This window comes from Wyeomyia smithii, chromosome 2 (assembly GCF_029784165.1).
Source record: "Wyeomyia smithii strain HCP4-BCI-WySm-NY-G18 chromosome 2, ASM2978416v1, whole genome shotgun sequence".
Classification (NCBI taxonomy): Eukaryota; Metazoa; Arthropoda; class Insecta; order Diptera; family Culicidae; genus Wyeomyia; species Wyeomyia smithii.
The window spans coordinates 14,448,232-14,470,474 of record NC_073695.1 but is presented as its reverse complement, the minus strand read 5'-3'; the positions used below and the strand labels follow the sequence as shown (position 1 = coordinate 14,470,474).

The 22,243-nt window shown below is 37.6% G+C and overlaps 1 protein-coding gene across 2 annotated transcripts in view; it reads right to left on the bottom strand.

The window, feature by feature from the left end:
- Positions 1 to 22,243, bottom strand: part of LOC129724370 (protein eiger) — a 49,255-nt gene that overhangs the window by 9,981 nt on the left and 17,031 nt on the right. For both annotated transcript variants that reach the window (XM_055679231.1, XM_055679232.1), the window contains exon 2: positions 20,690 to 20,812. In XM_055679231.1, the coding sequence (XP_055535206.1) occupies positions 20,690 to 20,812 (123 nt within the window). The remainder of the gene's footprint in view (positions 1 to 20,689; positions 20,813 to 22,243) is intronic.

The following is a 22,243-nucleotide window of genomic DNA, read 5'->3' as shown; positions in this document are numbered from 1 at the left end:
TTACCTATGGTCCATCACAGGAGATTTGTCAACAAAAAGTGTACTTTCTTAGTTTTGTCACTCCCAACGAATTATATACAGTAACTGTTCGCTAACTGGGTGCTGTTTAACTGGGCTGCTTTTTAACTGGGCGTTCGCTAACTGGGCTATAGCCAAGTTGAAAAGCAGATGAGTGCATATAAAGCACACGCAAGGCTAATAATTTATTTTTTCTCATTTTCTGTTCATCAGTCAGGATTTGTTTGAAACATTTTCAAATTTTCGCTGAGAGTTTTGCCTAGCGCCATTACATCGAAATCCCCCTCGATATTTGACGACAATTGAAATGTCAGCGCAGTTAGCGAGCGACATTCGTTAACTCGGCTAGGCCCTCAGCCCAGTTAGCGAACGAACAGTGTAACTCAGTAGTAAATCTTACATACGGATCGGTTGGTACGGAATGACCTCGTTCCTAGATTATATTATATTCTTTTGTTTATCAGTCTCAGAAGGGGTTGTTCACGATCCTAGCTTTATTTTTGTTCCTTTTTTTTATTTTGTATGTTTTAAAGGATCTGGCAGCACGGCTAACGTTGTGCGCGTGTGAATTTTTCGCTTAGTAAAAGTTTGCATTTTGAGTGTGTTTTCGTCAGTTTTTTCTGCTAAAACTAGTCTGTTTCATGTGAATATTTATTGCAATCTTCGGACGTGTTCGAATATGCAGTGGTTTCAATTATTTCAGTGAGATAAGTTCAAGTTGTTTCCAACCAGTCGTCGAAGGTTCGAGTCTCGGCTCGAGAGAGACTGTTAGTATCAGTAAAATCGTAGCGCTAGCCCCGTAATCGTTCTGTACATCAAATAGTTGGCTGCGAAGTTTGTGTATAGTAAACAGTAGGTTAAGTTTCGTATCGGAATGTAGCACGAAGTCTTTGTTTTGCTAACGAAGTTAAAATCTTTTTTCTACTATCCTTTCAAGAATATTTATGGTTTGAGTTGTGAAATTAGTTACAGGAAGCTATTTCCCTGGTTTTTCAAATTTGTTCCTATTTACATATTTTACTCGACTGTTGCTTTTAGGCTTGCTCTTCTCTACAATATGTGGAAAGAGCAGAGTGAATATTTAACGCTCACTTGTTGCCCAGCATGAGCGCTGCGTGTAACAATGTTTTACACCACATTTTTTGCTTCTGCTTTGTGCGGTGTTTCTGCTGCTCGCAGAAAAGTTAATACATTTACTGTTTACACCACAGCTGAGCAAAACATGACCGATGAATGAATCTAGTGAGAATATACACAGAAGTATACCGCGGTGTGCCCGGCTGAGATAAATTCGAAGAGCAAACATTCGTGGCGAGCGGCTGGATTAATTTTTTTCAGTTCCGAGATGCAAAGCAAACAACGCAATCTACCATCCTACCTAGATTTTTCCCCTCATTTATTAAATGCTTAAGAGACACAAAGTAAAAGCACTGCAGTGAGCTCTGTTAGGATCCATCCACATACCACGTGGAAAGCTTTGGAGGCCACAGTTGTCCACAGTCCACAGTTGTCCACGGAGGGGGAGGGTGGGGGGTTAAAAATCGGTAAAATCTGTCCACGTGGTATGTGAATGGCCCCTTATGTAGTTATTAAGCGCAATCGGTTAGTTTAATTTCTTACAGAATTAAAATATTTGATTGTTTGTCAATTTTTAGAATTGTTTCTAAAAGATTTGGAGTTTACTTTTGGATCGTTTTCCTCTTTTGATTTATCGAAATGTTGAATTTTTTTTATTGAAATTTGAGGATTTCCTACATTCTAGCAGTAATCAATTTGATAATCAATAAAGCTTTGTTTTGAATACAGATTTCGACCAATCTGAGCTGAAAACAAGGCTAAATTTCAACCAATATAGGTACTTCCGGAATCTAGATGATGCCTAGCAACCAGTAATGGTGACGTGCGATTTTTCGGAAAATTGCCTAAATTGACAAAATTCTGAAGAAGGGAAGGCAAGACGAGGTAGGTTATTAAAATGCTTACTCAAGGGGCAAATACACACACGGCGCAATGACACCTTCTCCATACAAAATAGAAGGCGTGATCGCTCTCCCGCCTTCCATTTTGTATGGAGAAGGCGTCATTACGCCGTGTGTGTATTTGGGCCTTACGGATTTCATTTTACGGTGATAACAAGAAAAAATTCCGGGTGGAAAAAAATCATGCTAATCAAATGGGAATCACCGTGCCTACTATGATATTCACTCCTTCAGTTTTCACTATGAAGTGAAATCAGAAAAAGACCGTTGGATTATTGTTGAAGCATTTTTATAAGTAGGGGAACTGCTCCATTATTCATCTCAGCCCGTATATTCATGTCATTCAACATTTAAACACAATTGAAAACAGGAAAAAAAACGCATATTTTCTTCTTAAACCAATCTGCTAATCCATGGAATGGATTCTTTTTAGTTCACTTTAGATTTCTCATAAAGTATAATCCTCAAAAATTCATTTAAAAACACTAAATCTGATTTCATAGACGGGCATCTGCAATCGAAAACTCATTTAATTCAATCACCTCAGAAAACAAAATCCGCGCGTCGTTCTATAAGGCTACAACGGGACTCGTTCAGCAGTCAACCAAAGTTTTTTTCATCACCAGCGGACCACTTTTTATTTTAATCACTAAACAAAATCACTCACTACACTAAGAATACTTTAATCTTTGAAATGTTCACCTCAAATTTCCAAAAACAAGCTTGAATTAGCAGAAATATATGAGATGAATTTCTACAATTCCTAAATTTCAACTGTATGTATTTTCATCTGTTTTCACTGCGTTGAAGAAAATCAGGAGTTGCCAAATCAGTTTCTGTTAATACGAAAAAATCATACTGAAAATGTTGAATTATTCCGACATAATTGACATAAATCTACCGCACTGTAGTGGTTACCTAGGTTACCTTTTTTGCACGTAAACAACTGCAGCGGATATCTAGGTAACTACTACGACAAGCTGCGGCTACGTTCATTCATGATAATGTGATTCAATCATGATTAACAGGACACGTCAACGTCGGCATTACCAGTCGTGGATGGATTGGTGGCTGTCATACGCAAAGCCTAAGATAAGCTCCTTCTTTCGATGGAAATCAAAAACTGCGTTTGATAATTTTAATCGCGTACAGCAACGTCTTTTCGGACAACTACGGCGAGCATATGACAACTATCAAAACAACCCCGCTATGCTCACCACCATCAATCGATTAAAAGCTGAGATGCTATCACACCAGCGACGCTTCTCCGAGATGTTTATCCAAATCAACCAAAACTACATTGCAGGAGAACCTCTTTCTACCTATCAGCTGGGTGAGCGAACACGTCGAAGAACTGTCATCGAACGGCTGAGAAATGAGAGAAATGAGGAGATTCAAGGTAACGCTCTCCACAATCATATGGTCCAATACTTCACCGAACTATACGCTCGTGAGCAACCACATGAAACAGGCACAGGATCTTTTCACTCCGAGAGAATCATCCCCGAGCAAGATGCTGCGAACGAAGCTACCATGAATGAAATCACAACTACCGAAATATTAACTGCTATCCGCACTAGTGCACCCAGGAAATCCCCAGGTCCCGACGGTCTCCCAAAAGAATTTTATTTGCGAACGTTCGATGTCATTCATCGTGAACTAAATCTAATTCTAAATGACGCTATTAGATTAAACTTTCCTGCACAGTTTGTTGATGGAGTAATAGTACTGGTCAAAAAGCGTGATGGGGGAGAAACAGCACGCTCATACAGGCCAATTAGCTTAGTGAACGTGGATTACAAAATCCTCTCGCGAATCCTGAAACAGCGTCTTGAAAATGTTTTTCAGGCGCACAACATTCTAACCCGCTCACAAAAGTGCTCCAACGCCGGACGGAACATTTTTCAAGCCACACTTGCAATCAAGGACAGAATAGCGCATCTGAAATCGAACAGGCAAGTTGGCAAGTTGGTTTCTTTTGACCTCGATCATGCGTTTGATCGTGTAGACCAAAGTTTCCTCTTCACCACAATGCGATCGATGGGTTTTAATACTGCTCTGGTAGAATTACTCTCCCGCATCGCATCACTCTCTTCTTCTCGCTTACTAATAAATGGTCATCTCTCAACACCGTTTCCAATCCAGCGATCGGTCCGTCAAGGAGACCCACTATCGATGCACCTGTTTGTGTTATACCTGCATCCTCTCTTATGCCGATTAGAACAAGTGAGTGGAACTGATCTAATTGTAGCCTATGCTGACGACATTAGTGTAATCACTACTAGCATTGCAAAACTCGATTCGATGAGAGATTGTTTCAGACGTTTTGAGCGAATAGCAGGTGCGCGCCTGAATGAAAACAAAACAACAGCGATTGATGTAGGCCTGATTAGAAACTCTCTGGCAGTGCCGTGGCTCCGTACAGAGAATAGCATAAAAATTCTTGGTGTGGTTTATACCAACTCGGTGCGAACGATGGTTAAGATAAATTGGGACGCACTTGTGACAAATTTTTCTCGCCTAGTATGGTTACACTCCCCACGTAGTCTAGCACTACACCAAAAAGTGACTTTGCTAAACACCTTCCTGTCTTCGAAAATGTGGTACATAGCGGCCAACCTATCCCCAACAGCAGCACACGTGGCGAAGCTGACTGCAACTATGCGACGATATCTGTTCCGTGGTGCCTGTGCTACTGTCCCGATGCACCAGTTAGCACGCCGTAAGAAAGATGGTGGTCTCAATCTGCATCTGCCAGTACTGAAATGTAAAGCACTGCTTATCAATCGGCACTTACACGAAATCGAAACTCTTCCCTTTTACAATTCATATATCTCCCAAATAAATCCTCCACAACAAATTATAAACACAGATCTTCCCTGCCTCAAGCAAATCCTCGAAAACAATCCAAACCTTCCCTTCCAAATCCGTGAATGCCCCTCTACTTCTCTCATCCATCGATTCTTCATTCAGCGTACAGAAAAACCAAAAGTGGAAACGACAAACCCAGAAATCAACTGGCGTCGAGTGTGGAAAAATATTGGCAATCGTGATCTACTACCTACTCAACGTAGTGTGCTTTATATGTGGGTAAACCAAAAAGTCCCACATCGAAGGCTGCTGAACATAATGCGGCGCACGGATGGCGAGCAATGTATATACTGCACTGTTGCAGTTACCGAAACTATTGAACACAAATACGTTTCCTGCCCCAGAGTACACGATGCTTTCGCTTTATTACAACAAAACTTAAACACAGCTACCGAAACTAGACGTAATTTTCGGTATGAAGATCTCCAGAGGCCAACACTGGAGAATCTCTCGTTAAATGAAAAAACGATGATACTAAAGCTACTAGTTTGTTACATTAGCTTCATTGATAACTGCAATAATAGAATCATAGATGTAGATGAACTTAGATTTAACTTTCAAATCATAGAATAATCTATTTATGTACATATTTTATCTCAATAAAAACCAATATTTAAACGTAAAAAAAAAAAAAAAACAGTGTGATAAATACGGGGGCATCGTGAGATGAATAATTGAGCAGTGATTCAAGTTTTTAGATGGATATGGAAGCGTTGTTTTTTTTTTTTTTTTTTTTTTTTTTGAGGGGTTTTTAACTGCTAAGATGGATTCGTTTATTCATTTGATTTGCTGAATCCGAACTGCCGCGTCTTCCGCCTAACACCTTCCATCAAATTTTGTACAGTCGACCTTATTAAGTTTTGAGATGGATATAGAAGCGTCGTGAAAAATGGTTTGTTTTACAAAATTCAGGATAAATCTAGCTAATTTTACTAAATATACAATGCTAACGGATTTCATAAGAGTACGTAAGCAAATTTAGCTTATTTGTTCAATTATTTCGTGAAAATTTGGTATTTAATCCGTGCATTCTTCGTGAATATCGGTTTAATGAGATGAATAATGGAGCAGTTCCCCTATACTATAACTCTTCTTTAGGGTTACCAACTATTTAAAAGAAAAGCGAGAGTTGTAAGAAAATTGTTACTTAAATTTACCGCCTTAGACCATTGAACTAATTAACATCAATCGAGTGTATTCCCTGACCTATTGCAAGAAATTCGGGGTGTTCAAAAAGTTCGAATATACTTCAAAAATGTTGTAATAAAATTTCTCTGGCCAAAACCAATCACGTCATTTTATCTAGGTTTGATTCCGGCCAAAGTAGAATTGACTGTAAATACCCAAACCAATACTCCAATATCAACAATATTGAACTCATAACAAAAATTGTAGGAATATATCACATGACGGTATAATTCATTAAGCGATAAATTATACGATCATCAATCAGTAGCTTTTTTCCTGCGGTAGAAATTATCACTCGCTCGCAGTAAACATCATCACGAGCCGTTACATTTGCTAAACATGTATAAAAACGCGTTTTCATAGCGTTGCTTGGAGAAATGAGCGTCTTTCACTGCGTGCGCGATGACAGAGCAAAGACGTGCTGCGGCGCGTCACCGCGATTCGCAAATCACTGCGTGTTGATCAACTCCGCGGTCGACTGCTTTATACCTAAGCGAGTGGCGCCTGATGCGATTATGTTTATTTACTGCGTCGATATTTTAGAACTTGATTGTTGTTTACGGAGTGGTATTCTATTTCATTCATGATACTGCTTAGAGCGGGATTAGCTTTGAAAAACGCGGCAAAAATTTATCACGCTAAAAATACGACACAAAGAAGACAACCAACTTCGTTGATATTTTTTCGAATACTTATTCAAAACAGAAGCTTGTATTGCAAGCAAATGGTTGTTAGGTGTCCGGTTTGTGGTGCTGTATAAATGCTGAATAAATCGAAGCCGGCATCATACTGGCAGCTGCTTTACTTTTTCACGAAAGCAGGGATGCTTGAAATCGCTTCAAGCTAGTAACTAGCAATATACAAGTCATTAATCGAACATTAATTCTTGCGTGAGCCAGCATTCGTGAGTGATGAACACAAGTAGGATTCGTTTCTTCACCCGGTTAGTATATTACGACTTTCTCTAACGACTGAAATATTACGAATCAGCACGTTCTGGTTTCAATAGTAAAGCAGTGTAACGGTATATTTTTGGTCTAATATTTGGTTTTGTTTATAGTAAAGTTCAGTTTATCGTTTTCCACACCCGCAGTGGAAGCGTGGGTGGTTAAGGTGCTCGTGTCCCCCCGCGAGGGCAGTAAAACTGGAGTAGATTATTACCGCCAATTTTAATAAACGTGTTTACGAGCGTCTGCCTCGTAACGCAAAACAGGCAAACAAATTAAAAATTTGACAGAGAGTAAAATAATTTAGGAAAATTGGACGAATTTTGAGAGCCGAACATGTTTTTAATATTGTTATTAGGTGCTGAACAATCCAATGAGATTAGTATATTAAAATTCATATTGATGTAAATAAATAAAAACACTGTAACCTCTGTAATCTCTCTGTTATTTCAGTATAATCTCAGCTGAAAACAGAGTAGAGAATTACAGACACCATCTATTTTGATCTACAATTTTCATTAACAACCCGGGCTTTTCGGTATAATCTCATATCAAACAGATGAACCACCAAATGTTATAACTTTCTTCCATCTCGGTGCCATCAGCTTCAAAATTGACAACATTTCATTCCTCGTCGGGTTCTCCATCGTCACCAGCAGCCGGTCGTAATGGTTGATAAATTGCACACTGAAATCGTTCCTGAACCGACTTTCGCCCACGCATCTAATCCAAAATGCTCGTACGCAGACGGCTATGGAGATATATTGCCATAGTCTATCGCCAATGCTGCGGTCGGTGAAAATCAAGAATTCATTCCCACCCGGTTAGTCTAGAGAGCAAAAAAAGGCAAGAATTTTATATGTGTTGTCTTCGCTGGATCACTGCCTGGCGAAGCACTCAGTCAGGATTATCCTTTCGAGAGGAGAATCTTTTCTTGACTTTGCTTGCGTCCGACTTCACACAACACGACTTTGCAATTTGAACATGGACGTTAATTTATCGCTTCTGAGGTTGAGGTGATTTGAATTCTATTTCACCGATGCAATAAAAGTTATTACTGTACGGCATTAGTAAAAGTAATAGATTTCGGATTAGGCTTCAAAGAAAATATTAGATATATTTTCAAAGGTAATGAAAAAAATGAATAATCGATTTTATAAATCCATGACAGATAGGTGAGTTGACAACTAAAAATTTGGGACAGTCCTTTTCTGTCCACTACTTTGGCCGGTCTTTCTCTACTCTCCTGGCGAATTATAATTGAGGTTACTCCGTGCGTGTTTGCTGTTAAGTAAGAGAGCCTCTAAAACATTCCAAAATTTTAGTTGTCACCCGCAAGGCCCCGTCATGATGTTACCCGAAGCTGTGCTAAAAACTGGTGCCACATACTTTCATTAAGAGAAAATTAAAACATACATGAAATCGAGAAATACATACTTAAATACTTAAAATAGAGAAAAAATTGAGAAATACTTGCAGAAATACTTCTGCAACGACCAGATAATGTAAATTGCAAATTCGATCGAACGGAATAGTGATGAGACGATGAATAAAACTGCTACCCGTGCCGTATAAAGAAAAAAGCCGCCCGATTGTCCCAAATACCTACAAAGAGAACTAACGTAACAACCAGGCGGCGCGGTGTAGATGATAGAATGAAGGAATCGAAAAGAGGGTGGACCACGCTGCACATTGTTTGTATGTATACAGACGAACGTTGTGCGCGAAAGCACATGCGTTTTTCTCAAACCGTCAAAGAGCATATCGTTGAAACCCAGAAAACAATACCAAAGTGGATAAGAAGAAACAGAACAGATAGCTATACCAGTGAAGTTCAGACTTTTTTTCTTTGAGAACTAACCAATCACGCTGTGTCCAAAGGAATTAAACTGTTACGAAATATACTAGCTCCAAGTAAATTGTTTCATTTCTTTCGCCAAATTACAAATTACAATCAGTTGTTTTAAGGACCCCAAACACGTTCTTGAAGCAATGCTGAATTTTGATACTTTGCAAATTGTGGGATGCTCAGTTCTATATTATTTCAAGCGAATAAAAAGTGCCACTAAAAATCCTTGAAAAAAATGGTTTTTCTCTTAACCAGAATCATCCCGCGTCATATGTAAGAGAAACCCGAATGGTTTCTTTGTCGTTTACTATCCGCATCGTTGTGGCAAGAGGTAACATTAACTACTTCAAATAAATAATTTCGGAGGGCTAAGAAGCACAATTCGTGTTGTCACAATAGTGACACCCGGCGAATCTGTTAATTCTCTGACCATTGCGAATTGCCTCTTCCATATGACGCGGGATGATTCTCGTTCTCGTGTTTTTTCCAGCAATATATTTTCTAACCTAATTATAGTTAGGCTGGACAATGCCCCGAAATTATTTTTTTTTTATTCTCGCTTATTTTCCGTCGGTCTATTTCCGCCACTGTTGTGGCCAATTACCGACGCCCAGGAAGGCGACTCCACACCCAGGTCCCTAACTAACGACCCGTTTATTAACGGACCGGCGCCAACGGCTTTACTTCCTCATGCGATGGAAGGCGTGATCCCAGAGATTTTTCGCCTCAGAAAATCTCCCGGTGTCGGCTAGGATTGAATCTAGACCAGTTTGAGTTGGTTGTGAGTGGATCACGCCACCTCACAACCATCGACACCTATGTCGGCGGTGGGATTCGAACCCAGGCGTCGAGCGTGGTTGGCGGAGACGTTACCAACCACACTAGGCCCCCGCGCCCCGAAATTATTTGTTTGAAGAAGTTAATGTTATCCCTTGCCAACACAATGCGGATGAAAAAACGGCAAAGAAATCTTACGTTTTCTCTTCTAATCTGTCGTTTACGAGAATTCTTTCCCACCGAGAGTTTACTCATGTAACATTTTATGCGTCTGTGCTTGGATTTCATCATCGTGGGCACGCTTTTGGCTGAATTCAATCAAATTGGCTATGCATTTCAAACATTCTAGCATAAAAAAATGTTTTCATAAATCAGAATTTTTTGTTCTATATCCAACGAGATATTAATGTTCAGAATTCGTTCAGTGGTAACAAATTTATAAGCATTTGAAATTTTCCATTGTTTCTTTTCATTTTCGAAACAGTGAAGTGAAGTTTTGTGGAACAGTACCACCGTCCCCCGTAGTTTAATTGGTCAAAACACCATGTCGTAGACAGGGAGATTGCGGGTTCAAGTCCCGTCGGGATGCAGTATATTTTTCCAAATCTGTATCATATTTCCAGTTCGCTTATTTTTCGCTTTCCCTACTGCACACATTGTCTGTTTAATGAACATGAATGTTAACGGGTAAAAGCCGTTGTTAAAAATAGAAACTTAATTCGAAGAACAACAGAAGGCACTTTGATTTTTATTTTTAAATTGACGTTACATGACAAAATAGAGAAAAAGTTAGAGAGAAGAAAAACTTGATTGCAATTAGAAAAAATTAAACTTATTTTTACATTTTTCGCATTCTTCCAATTATTGATATGTTCACATTGACATTTTAAATATTTTGAACATTTTGGATATTTTAAATATTTTGGATATTTTAAATATTTTGGATATTCCGGCATTTTAGACATTTTAGACTTTTTAAACATTTAAGACATTTTAGACATTATAAACATTTTAGACATTTTTGACATTTCAGACATTTCAGACATTTTCGACATTTTAGACATATCCGGCATTTTAGACATTTGAGACAATGGAGACATTTTAGACATTTTCGACATTTTCGACATTTTCGACATTTTAGACATTTTAGACATTTTAGACATTTTAGACATTTTAGGCATTTTAGACATATTAGACATTTTAGACATTTTAGACATTTTAGACATTTAAGACATTTTAGACATTTTAGACATTTTAGACATTTTAGACATTTTAGACATTTAAGACATTTTAGACATTTCAGACATTTTAGATATCTTAGATATTTTAGACATTTTAGACATTTTAGACATTTTAGACATTTTAGACATTTTAACCATTTTAGACATTTGGGGCTATTTCGGTTGCTGCGTGCAAATAGTATAACGCGTGTGCTCTCGTCAGGAGGTAATTTAATACTAATTTTATTTTACATATGTACATGAGATGGTTTGAGTGTCGTGCATCTGTTGATCGATTGTCGTGTGAGGTTGAGAATGAGTTACGTTTTGAAGTCGAGAGTTACCTGGTTGGTGATTACAACGATGTGAATTGGTAGGGTTACCAATTTAAGATCGCCACAACATTTTAGACATTTTCGATATTTTAGGCATTTTTTTAGGCATCTTAGACGATTTAAAAAGGGAACTGAAAAAAGTTAAAGGAAATTCCGTGATTCGTTCCGTCACTTTGAAGACAGTAATTTCGATGTTGACAACATGACGACTGACTGATCAGCAGACATCGAAAAATGGCTCTATTCGTAGATAACCTCAGAAGAGGAACACTTTTAACGTAACGGTATTGAGATCTGTCTGATAGATGGGACAAGTTGTACACACATAAAAATGACTTTCGACCTCGGTAATGCATATTTTTGAGCAATCACGGTTTCATTTCAATTTACTGAGAATTCAGCAAAAAAAAAAAAATTAAAACTTCAGTACCGAGATTACGGATATTTTGTGTTGAAATTCCAGTTGGGTTGAACCGAGATTTACGAAAAAATGTGCAAGTTGTCATTTTTTTCAACCGAGCACTCAGTGGTATCGTTTTCGGCAATGAATTACCGAGCTTCGACAGAAAATTCTAAGTGTGTAGCTCATGATGGGCAATACATTGAATGATTTATAGACGATTATTTTAAAATAAAGTTACTGTTTTATTTAGGAAGGGTGAAAATTTAGTTTTTATAAGTGATTAACATTTTTGTCAAGGTTGAAGTTTCCTATATATATTCAAAAAAGTTTGAGGTCCATTGTTTATTTGGTGCAAAGCGGAGTTAAAGAAAACAAACATTTTCAGTGCAGAAGTGTTGCACGAGTGCAATATAAACCGCAAAACCGAAAACGACACAAAAATGTCGGCTTCTACGATCCGCTCCGTTCTTTTTAAACCGATCAAATTGGATACGCTTTGAAATAACAGAAAACCAATCTGCTCCTGGTTGTTACGTAATGCATTGAAAATAAAACAACAACAGAAACCTGTTCCGGCAAGTCGAACTCGCCGCTTCAACAGACCGTTTCCCCTTAAGTCACACCCAGCACTAATGTCACCCGCTAATAGGGCAATAGAGAACCGATTAAACCATTTAGGGACATATTCAATTCCATATCGACGTATCGATTTGGGGCTCGTCTCTGTTCCCCTTTTCGTTAGATGAAGATAGAGGTGACGCGGGCAAGGTTCGCTCGTTCACGCTTCTCGCGGCCATGGTTCACCCGGTGAGAGACTTCGCTCCCTGTTCGGTGCTGAACTTGAATTTGCAAATCAAGTTCGGCATTGTGGTTCGGAATGAAATATTGGCACGATCAATCTTACACAGTCACAGTGTCCGAATCTAAACTTCCAATCACAGATCACTTTTCGATGATCATTTCATTATAGTCTTAAAAAAGGATAAGTCATTATTCCAGCCTCACGATTGGTGGTAAAGTATGGTTTCATTTTCGAGGTTGATTGGAATGGATTCATAGTTTAATGCTCTCACCGAAATCGATCTGGTTATCGTCAGTTAGACTTTATTTAGATTGCTGCCTTCCTGTTTATGTATAGATACTGATTTATTTTTAATTGCTTATAAATCGAACTAATTAATTCGAACAACAAACGTAAACTTGACAATGGAGATTGTTCAGAATTGTAATTCAATAAAATAATAATTGATTATTAGTTCTACTTGTATTTGGAGTTATGGAGATTTCAGCGTGGGAGTAACAAAACTATCGAGTTCAGTAGTTTGATTGGGTTGGGGGTATTTTACTGTCGCATGCAAATTAGTTTTGAGCCGAATTGTGTTAGTATTGTGAAATTTGATAACAATAGCCGTTAAAAACTGGTCGCTGTGAAATATTGTTTCCACACAACTATCGCCTCCACTAATTGCCATCCTGAACGAAAAGAGGGGCCGATTACAAGAGTATCGCTGAAAACTCTTCATTGCGTGCTATAAATTTTATCGAAATCAATGTTTCAGACGCACGTATAAAAAACCGCTTGGTAATACCAACATGGATTAAAATGAATGGGTTTTCAAGCAGTTTGTTTTCCAAGTGATTATGTATTTATTATCAAGCATTTGTCTATTAAAAATTGTCATAACAAACCATCAACGATATTTATTGGTTTACACACGACACGAGCGCTACTCCCGGGAGGGCGATGTGCGAACGAGACCTTAACCTTCCTCGTGGGAAATAAAAAGCGGACAAAAAGTAACAATCAAAGGGTGGCGATGGCGACAACCGCCTTCGAGCCGGTCGAACGATTAAGCTGTGCCCTTGGTACAGCTCCTGAAATATTAAAATCACCAATTTACTCTCGATAAATTTTTTTCCCGCGTCACAGTATATCGCTTCGGGTCATCATGGCGCTATTTTCGCAACTCTCGAACCGGTAAAAATAGCTACTGCATGCAGTAATATGTCTGTCGGTTCACAACAATCCATAAATTTTACGAAATGATTAAACATATGACGACTGACTTCAACGTAATATCTAAAGTTGGACTGCGGCGGTGGTCATCCCCCAATTAGTACGTTGTTGGTTATAATTATAGTGTGTACAAACTGTAAGAACATTCATTCACCGGTTTGCTCGAGCTGATGCCAACGGATCAACTTTTTTTTTTACTGTGAGATTAACCGTAATACGGGGAAAGATATATTGTGTTGTTTTGATAGAGTGTACCGCAACGGATGATGTAGGAATGCTTCAACCTTTTCTATAATTAACGCCCGGTTTCTCTTTAACCAATTCGAAAATTGCATCAAAGGCATTTAAACTCCGAACTCCAAGCTAATTTTTTTATACTGAAATTTCTACTCAAGCTGGAAGCTAGATGCACGAAGACTGGTTTGCGAGACCATTCGACATTCGTTCAGTTCACATAAGGTAAATAAACCGAAAATAGATATTATTGCTTCCAGATTGGCACGTACCGGGAAACTGCGGTGCAGTTTATGCTCTTTAACTGGTTGTGCATGTAAACAGAGAGGAATTTTGGTAGAATCTGTTGTATGATGCGGATGCTGGTGAATATAATCAAAAGTTTGAAATAAATATAAAACAAAGTGTGATAATAGGTTTGCTGCTTAATCGGCACACTATTTTGAAGAACGGAAGAGTTATTCTCTACTCGTTTACTGAACAGTTTTTTAGAGTTTTTATAATTTTCTGCCAAAGTCACCTTGTATTTGCACAGGCATTCTTAGAATGTGTATTGTTTTTTTGTCAGGCTTTTGTCTTTGCTAGTGCAATTTTCGATCGTCGGAAGGATGTTCTGTCAAATTTTTAACAGATTTTTCCGGTTTTCTAGTAGTTACAGACACTTTCCAAAAAATAAGTGACACCTCTGATCATGATGAATGGGGTAAGGGCAAATCGCTTCTCGTTCATACTGTTTTTTTTAGAATTTTAGAATACGAAAATTCCAAAGAGCATATTTTCTCTAATCACCATCAGCCTAAAAATGTTGTTCATAGGTTATTTTACTCAACTCGTTACACTTAACCGAATCGTACGCTGTCTTGAGATTTATGAACAGAACTAGACTATCTGTAACAGGCTCATTCTTAAACAAGATGCGAGAGAGAATTTTGTATGCAGAACTGAAAAGTGTATAAGTCCATCTAATCCGTCCGTTTACTCGAGCAATCTCGTAAAATATGTCGCAATTACAACATGTTTTCAATTATTATTTTTGATTTCGCTATCATGTTGCATAGATGTTCCTAAGAGCAGGAGATTTTATTTTGTGCCATTAGCAGAACCGGAAGAACAGGGGCCCAAAATAAAATCGTTTTTCAATCGTACATTATAAAACCTTTATTTGTCATTGAAAACTTAACAAATGTTGGTAAAAAATTACTAAAACACAAAAATTAAACAATTTTCAAGGCATTTCAAGGTTTTTTCGCTAAAAAAACTTATCTATTATATAATCAAAAATAAATTCCTTCAGTATATCGTACTCGCAACCAGTCTTCGAAATGGTCACGGTAGAACCACTTTCCACTGCGATAATTGTTTTCTGCTTCTTCTGACGCTCCACGGCTCGCTGTTTTGATACATTCTTGAACAAATATGTCAAACGAGTACTGCCACCACGACGTTTCTTTCCTCAAACGTATTTTGACATTTTTTCTAGAAAGGAGAATTACGCATTACGTTGGGTACGGATGTTTTGGAAATAATTTATATCATTGCACAGTGGTCCAGATCGTCGAGTTAGCGGTATTTAATTTTTTGTGAAAAAACAGCTGTTGTTAGGTTTGTAGCGTATTTGCAAAATATTTTGTGTTTGGCAAGGCGCTTCTTTTAAGGAAATAAAAATTAGGGTGGCTCCATTTTTAGCAAAAATATCAAAACTCTAAAACGCAATCAATAGTTTTAGTTTGTGTTTGCTATTTAACTAGATACAAACATTTGAAAAAGGCGTATTTTGAAAGGGAAAAACCTAATAACTTTTCTTGTGAATGACATAGCGCTTTCAAGTATTCAGAGAAAATATGCACCTAAATAAGACCTAAAAATTGTTTGAAGACCAAGTTTTGATAGAATCAAAAATAAAAAAGTTACATCGAATAAACTAGATTTTTCAGCGACACCCTAACTTGCTATCTTAAATTCATCACACCGCGAAAAGTATGCAAGATAGAGACAAACTTTCTTCGGCAAAGTTATAAAAAAAAAACCGTATCTTTATCAGCAAAAAAGTTAGTTTTGCTATTTTTGCTAAAAATGGAGCAACCCTAATTTTAATTTTCTAAAAAGAAACGCCTTTCCAAACACAAAATATCTTTCAGCTATACTATTAACCTAACAACAGCTGTTTTTGCACAAAAAAATAAATACCGCTAAATCGACGATCTGGACCACTGTGCATTGATCTTGTAATAATATTTCTCAATATAAATAGAACGAAGTAGACAGAAAAAGGCCAAAATAACATCGCCAAACCATCTCTTTCTTTGTTTGAGAGGCGTCGGTTATTTTCAAGGGGATCTAAACTCTACACGTTTGACAGTAGGCCACATATCGGGGCTTTATTTAAAAACAAAACCCCGAGGCAGGCGCCCAGCAAAAGTTCCGTATATTTCTCACTTTAGTCGGGAAGACTTTTCACTCATTCAACATAGAAAGAGATAGCATGTTGCCATCCCCCTGATTGTTTTACTTTTACGAGCGAAAGCCTACTGTGACGCACGCTAAGGAAGCGAAATCAAATAAAAGTGTTGACCGTTTACAAGCCTGCTCACTATAGACACTATATATAGACCTGCGTAGTGAATGACAGCAGCACTGGAATCGCGGGTTTTTTATATTCTTGTTATTTATTTGATACAAATTTTTCGTTATTGTAATTTTGGCTCGCACGTTTGACAGTTATTTTGGCTCGCTGCGATTCAGTCCGCAGGTCTATATATATATATATATATATATATATATATATATATATATATATATATATATATATATATATATATATATATATATATATATATATATATATATATATATATATATATATATATATATATATATATATATATATATATATATATATATATATATATATATATATATATATATATATATATATATATATATATATATATATATATATATATATATATATATATATATATATATATATATATATATATATATATATATATATATAGTGCAGTGGTGGGCACCATTCGGCTAATTCGCTAAATCGCTAATTAGCGACGCTAATTTTCAGTTAGCGGTTTAGCGGTTTCGCTAATTTTTAAGCTGATTAGCGAACTTTTAGCGTCGCTAGAGTTTTGATCTTCGAAACGCTAATCACTAATTCGCTAAATTTGTAGAGAAGCGACAAAAAACTATTTACAAAATTTGTGAGTTGCTGATGGCGTACATAAATTGATTCGAATGATGAACGTACTTTACGGCGAAAATGACTTTAGAACGTATGTTTCATTCAAATAACGTTCATTTGTCTCAACTGTCTAGTGTTTCTCTCTTTACGACATAAGTGCAAGTCAGTCTTTTTACCATAGAATGGGGTTCTATTTAGCGTAAAAGCCAGCATCCTGAAATCATGGTAACTTCTTCGATTCAAATAATAATTTTGTTATTTATGGAAAATTTTTTAAAGTAGATTTTTTTTACATACAAGCAAAACCAACTTTGCTGCTCCTTGTTTTTAACAAAATTCTCAAGCACATACTAACAGACGTAATATTGGAACCTAGCTCCATTGTCACGAAAAAAAACTATCATTTCAAATTTGTACTGAAGCGATGCGCAACCGGCTTGATTTCTCCGCTTTGTCATTTTTTCCGCCTCTCACTCTCTACAGACAACTTTCCATCTGCATGGAATTTCGCGTATATGTTTCCGGTTTACAAAAAAGGTGACAAGAGAAACGTCGATAGTTACCGCGGAATCTCCGCCGTGAATGCAGTCTCAAAACTGTTCGAGTTGGTCGTGATGGAACCGATTTTTTATCATTGTTAGCCTCTTATCTCTGATACGCAGCATGTATTCATGCCAAAGCGTTCAACAACAACGAATCTTCTAACGTTCGCCTCATTTGTAATGGATATTATGTCTGAAGGGCACCAAACCGACGCTATATACACTGATTTGTCAGCAGCCTTCGATAAAATTAACCAAAACATTACCATTGAAAAACTCGACCGAATGGGATTTAGCGGAAACATTTTACGCTGGCTTCAATCGTAGCTTGCGGATCGCCACATCATGGTAAAAATTGGAGACAACAGATCGCAAGAATTTCATGCTTCTTCCGGAATCCCACAAGGTAGTCACCTCGGGTCTTTAATCTTCATCCTCTACTTCCACGATGTAAACTGCATTCTCAGTCGCCCCAGAATATCTTTTGCCGACGACATGAAAATTTACGCCAAAGTGAGGTGCTCAGAGGATGCTCTCTATCTACAACGTCAGTTGGAAAATTTTACTAAATGGTGTGACATCAATAGGATAGCTCTAAATCCGGAAAAATGTTCTGTGATGTTGCTGACCAGGAAAAAGCGACCCGTTATGGTCGACTACCACCTTGGGGCAGTACCGATTAAGCGTGAAGCATTTGTAAAATATTTAGGAGTGCTGCTAGATAGTCAACTCACTTTTAAGGAGCATATCTGCTATATACTACTGTTTGGCAGTGTGGAACCCTCATTACTTTAATGGTGCCAACAGAATCGAAGCAATTCAGCGGAGGTTTGTACGTTTTGCTCTTCGACATCTACCTTGGAACGATCCTCACCAGCTCCTCAGTCATGAAAATCGCACGCAGCTCATCGGCCTTGACTCTTTGAAAGTAAGACGTGATCTTTAACGAGCTATGTTAATTGCTGATACCCTAATGACGAGAACCGACTGTGCTGTAATACTGGGCAATATCAATTTAATCATTCATTCAAAAGTCGTTCGGAATAACTTTTTCCTGCGAATTCCTTTCGTCGTACAAATTATGGGGCAAACGGAGCTCTTAGTGGACTTCAGCGCGTTTTCAATAGTGTATCTTCTGGTTTCGACCACCATCTACCTCGCTCTAGTATTAGGAGTATTTTTTTAAATATTTTAATATAGAATCATTAGAACCAGATTGAGTCTGTTGATGTTGAACGAAATAATAAATAAAATTTACAGTTAAACCACAGTCATCGCATGACAGCATCGTCTAGGGAGCTGGCATGCAGTCTCATATATTTTTGTGGTTCTCAGTTTGACACATGCACGTACACTAGCACTGCTTTTTTTTACGGAAACTACTGTTATCTCCCAAACGAAGAATTGATTCAGAATTTGCTAGAAATGTCTGTTGGTCTGTGTCTCAAGTTTGAAGATCGTATTGCAAACTTCGAACCTCTCATTATAAATAGCATTTAAAAGTAATTATTTTCGTTTGTTTTTATGAGCTATTAATATGGCCATATGACAATCTACGTGTTAAAAAATTAGCGATTAGCGATTAGCTAATATGGGTTTAGCGTTTAGCGTTTAGCGATTATCGAGCTAAATATTCCAGCTAGCGAATTATCGATTGGCGTCGCTAAATTTTCAGTTAGCGGTGCCCACCACTGATATAGTGTTTATACTACTCACTGGTATAAACTGAAATATCTTAACCCAGTTTTCTCGAAACTAACATGGTACACGATTGCAAAAAAAAAAAAAAACAATAAACCAATTTACGACTTTGTAACATATGTAACAAAAATTGAAGTTATAATCGCTCTTTTCTATTATATGTCCCTTCAATACTTTAACATCGAAATTTTCAAGTTTCTGGCATCCAGTCTGGAGAAATGTATTGAATAATAAAATAATAGTTAAACTTTGGGCTCCGATGTGTACAGCAAGCTGTCATATGCCTCCTTTAATAAATCCGCCATTTGTATTCTATTGTCGATGAAACATGATTTATGGATAATGATTATTTTCTGGGTGGAAAAACGCCGAAAACGAGCATTTTTCTACGCTTTACTGAATAAGCTATCTTCAAGCAAAACTAAGTTCCTTCAATACATGCTCGCAATATAAACAACAAGATGCTTATCTAGTACAAAGAAAGCTTACTGATGAATAAAAAAATTATGTTTAGGCAGCTTCAGTGTCTAAAAACCTATAAGGCTAAAGCTCATGATTCAAGCTTGTTCTCTATGATAAATTTAGAAGGAAATTATTGGTCTGACAACGGATTACCAGCTGCGAATCGAAAACACAGGCTTTTGTTACAAACAAGACAACGAACTTGAAAATGCAGAAGAAACGCATTATTATGTTACTGAAACTGGCAATACCTAGTTTGTTGTATTCCCAAAAGACCTGTAAAGCTTAGACCAGATTTTGCAAGTAGCCACTGCAGACGAGAATTACTTCAATGATACCGTGACAACAAGAAGGATTTCAGTGATAAGGATTCTAATCCTCCCAATTGCCACCAATTCCATCCAATTGCAGCGCAACTCTAAAAAGGACTATGGTTTCAAAGTCTGACTCATGTTTGAATTTTGAAATGTACGCTTTGATCAAAAAGGTTATTGACGGCGTTTTTCATCATTTCGAATCTCAAATCCAGAATGTCTAGTCGAGTCGGACGTTCAGCTCTTTATTGCTTAGGCAATACATTGGAAACGACCGAATGCTGTGACTATGTCTGCTAGAGTCTATTACAATGAAACAATTCTATCGAAGTCATCTTCTGCAGTGGACACATTATCAAAACATGAAACTTTCTCTTTCATGACGCGATAGTACAAAAATAGACTAGCAGATGCGGGGTTCCCGCTTCTAAATTCTATAACTAACCATTTGTCTGGTTATCCCTCGAAGTGAGCTTCACTTAATCGTTTGTATAACTGGCCTGTTATAATATTCTTATCAGCTTGCCTGTTCGTTACCCTCAGAGCGCAATTCATGCTCTCAATTACAGTTAACTGGCGGATGACGAATTCTACGCTAATTTTGAACGGATGGAACGGATTCCGCTCCCTACTTACCGCATCTTCAAAGTCGCCAAAGTCCTCTAGATTTTCGATACGTAATTTTCGCAGTTCCTGCGTTTGCTGTCTCAGGTTGTTCACCTCTCGCTGTAGCTCGTTAATTCTGTTGATGTTCCATATCTGAAACGTAATAAGAGCAGCAGAGAAAAAAATTAAAGAGTATGTTGCTTATACAAGAGCGTTCCATTCTCCAATAACGTCTCCGGTAGTCGGAATTTCGCCACTTTAATTGGACTGGCATGGTAGTACTTCAGTTGGCTATTTTTAGCCGCGCATACAGACGCAAGAACGACGTCACAAATAGTTTCTATGCCTTTGAAATTTTATCTCTCGGGACGTGCGAAACGGTACCATCTTGAGCTCATCTGTGGAGCAGCTATCATTAGAGTGTGTACGACTGATAGGACGGCAGACGCTGACATGGCATGCAGCTTCTCGGCGAGCAATTGAACGGACTCTTCGCCGCCGGTTGGCAGTTGCATCCGGTTGGAAGCATCATGTCTCAAGTTTGGCAGCGTGCGGCAGGCGAATCGGATCAAGCGCTCTGTGTCATCATCAGTTACGGTTGATGGTTTTGCATGTCGTCGGTAGACTTTTATTCGGACAAGTCTCGATTAATTTGACTTTTGCGAGTGCCGTGTTCGGGATGCATCGCCTCGACTCGAAGGTATTGCACTTGTTTGAAAATTTACGCGACTCGAAGGATGCGTGGGCAAGTCGGGGGAATTAGTTCAGATAGTTTAGACCAGATAAACACAAGGATTGCGTGATCGTGGTCAACTTACTTTGAGGAAAATACAGATGCTTTTAAAGGAAGAGTGCTTAAGATTAAGAAGTCGAAAAATGTGCAAATAACTTGTCCACGCGACAGTGCAACTGACGATTGATTGCAATTCCAATCTTTCTCAATTGAATCAAATTTGACGAAATCCTATATCTGGTTTAAAAATTCAAGCAATAAGTTACTATATATATCGATATATATCGAGAAGCAATTTACTAGAATGAGAGCATGTTGAAACACGAGACAACGAAATTGCGGGCAAACGCAGTGTTACTTGGAAAAATTCAGAAGTTTACAACGAAATTTCGCTTTTTTTATTCGCTTATAATTCTTCATTTGTAGTCTACTGGAATTTACTTTTATTTTCTGGCTTGAAAATTGAATGTATAGAATTTCTGATTGTTTACGAACTACCAAAATCTAGAATTTTTTGTTTGGGTGCAAAAGTTAAGCTTTTAATTTAAAATTTTTCACTGTGAGTGTTGTGATAATTCTAGTCTTTTTATCTTTTTTTGCAAGTTTCTTTCACCTTTTTGTCATACTAACCTGCGTTACATGACATTGATTTTTGCATGAAATTTCAAAGAATAAATAAACTCGTTCTACTTCAATTAGTAATTTCATTCGTTAAATTTTTCGGCCTTGTGCTGATATACAATTCTATTTTATTATTTTCTTTAATGGACCACTCACTGTGACTAAAAACATGATTTTTTGTGTTTTCACTCGGCTGTTTGCTGTATTCTGCATATCTTTTAATATCAATA